At 42.0% G+C, this 7,021-nt stretch overlaps 1 protein-coding gene across 2 annotated transcripts; it reads right to left on the bottom strand.

The window, feature by feature from the left end:
• Nucleotides 1-247: 247 nt before the first annotated feature.
• LOC108509328 (C-C chemokine receptor type 8-like) lies at nucleotides 248-4,460 on the bottom strand. Of its 2 annotated transcripts, none has more exons than XM_017838700.1 (2): nucleotides 4,338-4,460; nucleotides 248-2,151 (listed from the first exon to the last, which is right to left on the bottom strand). In XM_017838700.1, exon 2 carries the CDS (start codon nucleotides 2,140-2,142, stop codon nucleotides 1,087-1,089), a length of 1,056 nt encoding a protein of 351 aa, XP_017694189.1. In that variant the 5' UTR covers nucleotides 2,143-2,151; nucleotides 4,338-4,460; the 3' UTR covers nucleotides 248-1,086. The 2 variants fall into 2 exon arrangements, with proteins under 2 accessions (XP_017694189.1, XP_017694190.1); XM_017838701.1 differs by lacking the exon at nucleotides 4,338-4,460 and adding an exon at nucleotides 2,794-2,808.
• Between the last annotated feature and the right edge of the window lie 2,561 nt (nucleotides 4,461-7,021).

Below are 7,021 nucleotides of genomic sequence, written 5' to 3'. Positions count from 1 at the left end.
CCAAGTTTTGTGCTAAGCTGATTTCACTGGGAAAGAAAAAATCTTCCTCAGCAGGAAATTGAAGGTGAGACTCATTTTGCTGAACAGCTTCAGGGTGCCTCTCATTTCCACTGATGTATTTTACTTGATACCCACTCAAAAATCATCCTCTCCTTATCCTAAACTCAGCTTATGAGTCTTCAGACAGACTTTCAGGAGGCATGACAAAAAGGTGCAGCTGATATGTTTATTCAAAGAAAGCATTTCTAATATGTTAGAAAATATGTACAAATGTAAAAAGAGATTGAGCCTACTTGCTACATGCCATTTGGTGGTGATTATATTTAGCAGCGAGCGCTGGAAGCACGGAGTTGGAGATCCTACAGCTCCAGAGGTGATGCCAATGTCCTGCCTGCTCTGATGACAACATTTTCAAGTGTATGAGCCTCCATAAGTGACCAGTATAGGGGACACCTGGAGGTATTGCTTTGTTATTTTTGGAGGCATCACCACCAAAGGCTGCCCTGGGCAGCAGCAGCTCCCCAGCTGTGCCCCTGGGGGCATCCCACAGTAAAGTAACAGGGTCCTGAGCTGAGGGGCCTCTTAATCTGGGAGCTGAGGCAAAGGGGGAGCGGTGACAGTGGCTGAGGTGATTCCCTTTTTACAATGTGAAACAATCCCATGCCTGTCCACTTCCCCACTTCCTAGAGGGTGCCCCATGTCTGTCCCAAGGATGTAGGGATTCAGGTATGGAACAGCTTCCACAAGGCAGAGCATATTTGGGGGTGAGGCAGAAGCAATGCTTTCATCAGAGAAGAAAATAAATACTAGAGGAAGAACTTTGCTTGCTGAAATGTATTAAAAGAGCTCTAAAAAACTTAATTAAAAATCATTCTGTTGCAACCCTGTACAGTCACTATTTTACAAGTGCACCAGTGCTCTTGGAAAATTAATGTCGCAACTTAGGTCACAATTCACAGCATATCCCAAAAGGAGGTACAGGTATACTGCTTCTCCCAGGGGGATGCTGCACACATGGCACACCCTCCAAGACTACATCAGACCTTCAGCCAGCCCCTCTACCAGCAGAAGGCAACTCATGTGGGCTCACATGACCCCAGTGCTGTCAGACCAGCCAGAATGCTGGGTGGGTGTCGAAAATGATTGGCCTGCCCCAGCACCTCCAGCAGGGCTGGAGAGGACACGGGCACAGGACTGAAGCAGTCCTTTAAGATGGGCCTTGAATGTCACCCCAGCGAAGGCGTAGATGACGGGGTTCAGGCAGCAGTGGATGAAGGAAATGGTTTCCGTCAGCTGCAGGGCCAGGGCTATCTGGGAGCTTGCCTTGCAGTCATTGATGATGTGCAGGCTCTGCAGAGAGTCCAGGAACAGTGCGATGTTGAAGGGAGTCCAGAAGAGGAAGAAAACAATGACAATGATGAAGATCATCTTGATCGCCTTGATCTTGTTCCGATTTTTGCATTTTTGCAGGTTTTTCAGTATCTGGGCGTAGCAGCAAACGAGGATGCTGAAGGGAATCAAGAGGCCCAAGATATTGACTGCAAACTGAGAAGCAACCTTCCAGGTATTGCTGCCTGGTGGGTATGTGGGGACACACTGTACAGCCTGCTCGATTTCCAGCTCCTGGTTGAATATGATGTTGGGCACAGAAGCCAAGCCAGCCACCAGCCACAGGATTAAACTGATAATTACACCGCAAGAGGCTGTCCGTATCCTCATGGCATAGACAGCATGAACAATTGCTATATACCTGTCTATGCTCATGAGAGTTATAAAGAAAATACTGCTATAAAAACCTGTGTAATAAATGCCAGCCATTATCTTGCACATAGCATTGCCAAAAACCCACTGGTCTGAAGCGTAGTGGGCTTGGAAAGGGAGAGGCACAACGAAGAGGAGATCAGAGGCAGCAAGGTTCAGCAGGCAGATGTCTGTCATTGTCGTCAGCCTTTTCCTGGTCAGGAGAACCCAAAGGACCAAGGAGTTTCCCAGAAGGCAGAAGACAAACACGAGGCAGTAAAGACTTGGCAGAAAGAGGGATTTAAACCTGCGAAAGCTGTTTCCTTCATTGCATGGAGCAGTGTTTTCATCATATCCATAATCATATTCAGTTGTGCCAAGGGATTGGCTTGTGGGATTCATCTCAGATACCTGTGCAGGAAAGAGCAAAGGATAAATGGCTGGGTGTCCTGGCACAGTACTGCCAGGGTGGCTTCTGCCTCTCTCCGTGCTGTGTTGAGCCTGTGGATCAGCCTCCAGGCAGAGAGAAGAACTGCAAAATGCAGTCAAAGCCTCGCTGGTTGGACAAGAGCAGCTCTACCACCCAAAAGGCTGCCTCGGCAGCCTGCCAATTGTTCCTATACACACGTAAGTACAAGCACTAGGATGTTCTTGGTTTCCTTGAAATTGCCTCAGTGCCTGTGGGCCAGTCCCTCATCATCACAACGACAGGGAAAAATTCATGCTCTGAATAGTCATAGTGATAAAAAAGGGTACAAAACCTTGCATCTGATCTAAGGATCTGGATTCTCTTGTGCTCCCTGGGGTGGGGAAGCATTTTGCCTGTAGCATAAAGACCCTTATGTGTCATGACTGAAGAAGCCATCACCCAGCAGCATAACTGCATTTTTAGCAAGGCTGCTCAGGGCTAGATACTGGCATGGAATGCAGAGACATGCAAGCTAGTTTTCTATGGGTGGATCCAGGATCACACACAAAAAGCTCTGCAGCAACAAGGAGTTCTCAGGGATACATAGCAGCACTTGCAGCGCCAAGCTCTGGTTTGGTACTGACCTGCAGGCCAGCTGGTGAGCTGCTTGGCTGTGCCTATTGCTACAACACAGCAATTTAGTGCTTCAGCCTGTTCTGTCCAACTTCAGTTTTCTAGTTCAGAGAAAACCAAAACAATAGGAGGGTTGTTTCCTCTCTGTCATTTCTGAAGAATTGCAGCAAAGGGAGCTTTAAAATAGTAAAACACTGACCTGCTCTCTAAAAGTGAGTCAGTGCTTTAGCTACCTTTTCTATTGTTTCGGATGTCAGTTCATGACCCCTGTAAAAGGGGATATGGTTTGCAGACATAAGTGTTCACATTTTAAGAAGTAATGATTCTTTCAAAAGAATTTGGCTTGTCACAGCTAAGACTTTTGAAAATTTATGCTGTGCTGAACCTGTGTTACACTTGCTTACAGGTTGATCACATCTTGAAAGAGCTTCAAAGACACAGACGAAGAATAGTTTGCAACAATCATTGTTATTAAGCTGTAGCAATAATGGGAATTGTGATTAATTCAATAAAAGTAGAGGATGGGCTCTCCTAAATTAAAAATTGCCTCTCAGGTATAAAAAAAGAGAGAACAGTGCAAATTTTTATATTGATAAGGAAGGAATCACAATTCACCCCTTCTTGCCTGGCTGTGCCACCTGTCTGGGGGAACAGAAGGATCTGTATGCACAGCACAGAGGAGTACTGGAGTCAGTGTTCGTCCTCTGCTCCAGGTATGGATGCTATTCATACCTCACTGACCTGCCTCAGTTTTTCAATTGGTACGTGCCATGCAGAGAAACCTGGTACAAATACAGCACTCAACCCTATAGAATTCCTTGTTCAGAAATAACAATGAGAGAAAAGCAGTGCTGCAATCTACATTGATAGTGTAATTGATAGTGTAATTGATAGTGTAATTCTCTACTATATTGAGTTTTCAGCTCTAGCTAGGACATCTGCATTATTAATTTTAACTTCATATAAGGCATAAGCCTCTAAATGTTGAGTTGATGAGTCTCTAGATAATGGCTCTTCATGCAGCAACAGATGTTGGTAGATAATATTTCTTGCTAATGCTTTTGATGTGTGAACCTGACGCACTGTGACTGTAAGCATTGCAATGCTAGCTCACTTTTCTTAATTGCCTGTCAGGGACCCCTTAAAAGGAGTTCATAGACTGAGCTATCAAAAGGAAAAAAAAATTCAAAAAATAATTAGTACTCTGTTATAGATACATAGATCTATAAATATATAGATATATAGAGATACTTAATTCTAGATTTATAGATAAAAAGCATCTGCTTTTGGCAACATTCTAGTTTTTTTCCTGGGCTGAACAGAGGCTGGAGATGCTCTACTTCAGACCACCTTACATCATTAATACCTTTGAAAGCTTCCAACCAGGGCACAGCATTTTCCATTTTCTCCCCTCTCCACATCACTCAGCTAAACAGTCAAACTGAAAAAGCAGTTTTACAGAGGGTTTCAAGGGAAAGTTAAGTGCCGCAAGTTCCTTTCCTCTGGTTGCCAAAGTTGGCCCGTTAGTAGCACATTGAATATGGATGGACTTTACCTTTGACAGCAAGAAGCTTCTACCCTCTCAGATGGCCCCTGTCCCCTTCTTCTTCTGCTCTGTTGCTTGGGCTCAGGAGTTTACAGGAGGTTCACTTCACCACTTGCGGAGACGGCTGAGATTTGGTGATATGCGGGTGTCGAAGGGGCAACTGCCAGGTACAGAATGGGCTTGGAGGCAAATAGAAGATTCTGTATCTACGATAAACAGGAAAAGAGGTGAGAGGGCTATCAAACACATTCTGCAAAACAAAAATCAAATATGGCTCTTTTTGAAGGTAGGAAATAGTAGCACTCCTTTTAATGTGTTTGCTAAACCCCATTTCTTCACAGACACCCCTGATTAAAATGAAAAATTTAAAAGCTCAGACGTCTTCACCACAGGAGATGCCCTAATCAATTTGTAACTTTTTACAGAAGCTGATCTACAATTTCCAGGTCTCATTATTTTAGTTTTTCGTTTTCTTCAGCTAATAACCACTTGTATATGCAGTCTGTTTATATCCCTCCCCATTAAAAAGTTTTTAGCTTTTTGAGCAAAATAAGAACTCAGCTACTGATACCACTTTGCAATAATTCTTCAAGCAGCTTTTATTCAGTGGAGATATTGGGGTTGGATATGTTGAGGTTTTTTAAGACATATTTTAGAGCCTTTAGGATACATGGTAAAGGACAAAATATTGAAAAAAGGACAGACTTGAATTTTTTTTGTTTTATTCAATAGCTTTAAATTCCTTTTGTTTAGTGGAATTCTGTAAACTATGATGCTTTGTAAGTCCAACAAATTATTTGCTTTTCATGCATTAATCTCAATAGGAACCATTTTCATGATTTATAAGAGCACAGAGTATACCAGAGATTCACCCAAGAACCACAAAGAAGTATGTGGAAGATCCAAAACATGACTGTTATTGAAGTTATTAACCTATTCTTTCGTTGCAGCTCCAACCCAAAGTAGCTTTCCAGTTTGCTGGCTATTGCATAAATGAAGAGCGAAAAAGAGTCTCAAAGAGAAAAAAGTTCAACACTGCAGGCAGAAAGAAAAAAAAAAGTGAGAAAATGAGCTGGTGAAAAAAAAAAATAACCCAATGAAGGACCTGACACTAGTCACTAGCAGAGTCACAAAGAAAAGACCTGTCCCATGAGGTGTTCAAAATGCTAATGGTGACCACAGCATTACCCTGCCTCCAAGTACTCAGTTGCTCTTATTACATAAGAGACACCGTCTCTTCTTATTTTGTTTATATTTTTTTCAGAATTAACTTTTAACATTGTTTCAACAGAAATTTATGTTATTTTATTCTCTAGATATAATTATATGATTAATAATATGTCAATAGTATGCCCTGGTGTTACAGACACACAGTACGACATAATGTAGCTTCCTTCTATTTATGTTTTTGTTTAGCTCTCATCATTTCTTCTTAGGATCAAATCAGTAATAAATTAAAGATGCCCCTTTTTCCATTGTATGCTTTTTTACATTAGTTTGGTTGATAAGTTATTAACACTTATAAAAAAATTAAGTAATAATATGACATGAAAATTATAAAAGAATAAAATACATCTGCATTTTAAAACATTAATACATATTCTAAAATTGGAAAAATCTTATATTTTTTCATGAGTTATTTTCTGTTGCACAAATTATGATCGCACAAAATTATTTCAGTTCATTCAAAATGCATATTTTTCAATTGGGTAATCTCCCATCTGTGTACTTTCACCAGCCACAATACTGCATGGTCAGGCAAAGTGAGGCATGAAGCTGGAACAGTGCAGTAGGAAAACATCTGAGGAAGTGCTGTGTGTTTTGGAGAAAGCTGGAGCAAGCAAGATGCAGAGGACCTAAAAGGTGAGGAAAAGAGCCTGAATTCAAGTGAAAAAAGCTAAGATAGAAGTGAGCATTCCTAGTGACTGATGTGGCTGGAGGACGGCTGGCTGCTGTACTTTGGGCAGACCAAGGAGTAGTGTGCTGGTTATGTGGGTAACAGCTTGGTAATAAGGAAAGGGAGAAAAAAAAATTACAGTGATGCCAGTGTTTTGGAGGAAAAGAGCAGAATTCTGGAATGTAATGTGACATTTAAAAGTGGAGTTCTGCTGTGTTTTGAGAAGTGATATATGTGTTTGAGTCCTTGGACCTACTCAGCTTTCAGAAAGCTTTATATGTCTGTAGTGCTTGTGGGGTGGTTGGTGTTCCTGACACACATCCATCTCCTGAGCTTTTCTAAAGAGAGGAAGAGAATTTGTTAAAGGCAGCAGAGGATGTCATTTGTCAAGAGCAGTGAAAAGAATGGAGATGAATTTAGGAGATGACAAACATGGCTTTGGAAAGGTGTTGTTTCTGACTGGCAGGTGTGAAGACAGGTGGGAGGCAAAATTCACAGCACAAGGGGTGGGATTGGGAACTGAAATGACAATAATTATGATGTTGGCTGAAATGGTGATAATCATGGTGACGAAAACTAATGGGAGATGCTTGGGTTGAGGAACAGGGAAGAATGGCAAATTTTATTCTTCTGCTCAAGTTGAGCCCTACTGACTCTCCTAGAGAGAACCCAAGAGGAGCATGGGCCGACAGGGTGGTAGAGACAAATAGCCATTAGTGTGTTCACAAATGTAACGTGCTGAAAGCTGTAGTGTGCTAAATTTCCCTTGAAAGCTCAGAGAAAGATGTGTGGTGGA

Source organism: Lepidothrix coronata, unplaced genomic scaffold (genome assembly GCF_001604755.1).
Source record: "Lepidothrix coronata isolate B3197 unplaced genomic scaffold, Lepidothrix_coronata-1.0 Scaffold353, whole genome shotgun sequence".
NCBI lineage: Eukaryota > Metazoa > Chordata > Aves > Passeriformes > Pipridae > Lepidothrix > Lepidothrix coronata.
This window is presented reverse-complemented; position numbering and strand designations above follow the sequence as displayed.

What these genes read in the sequence shown, in the direction of transcription:
- LOC108509328 (XM_017838700.1), bottom strand. Translation starts at nt 2,142, where the DNA reads ATGAATCCCACAAGCCAATCCCTTGGCACAACTGAATATGATTATGGA.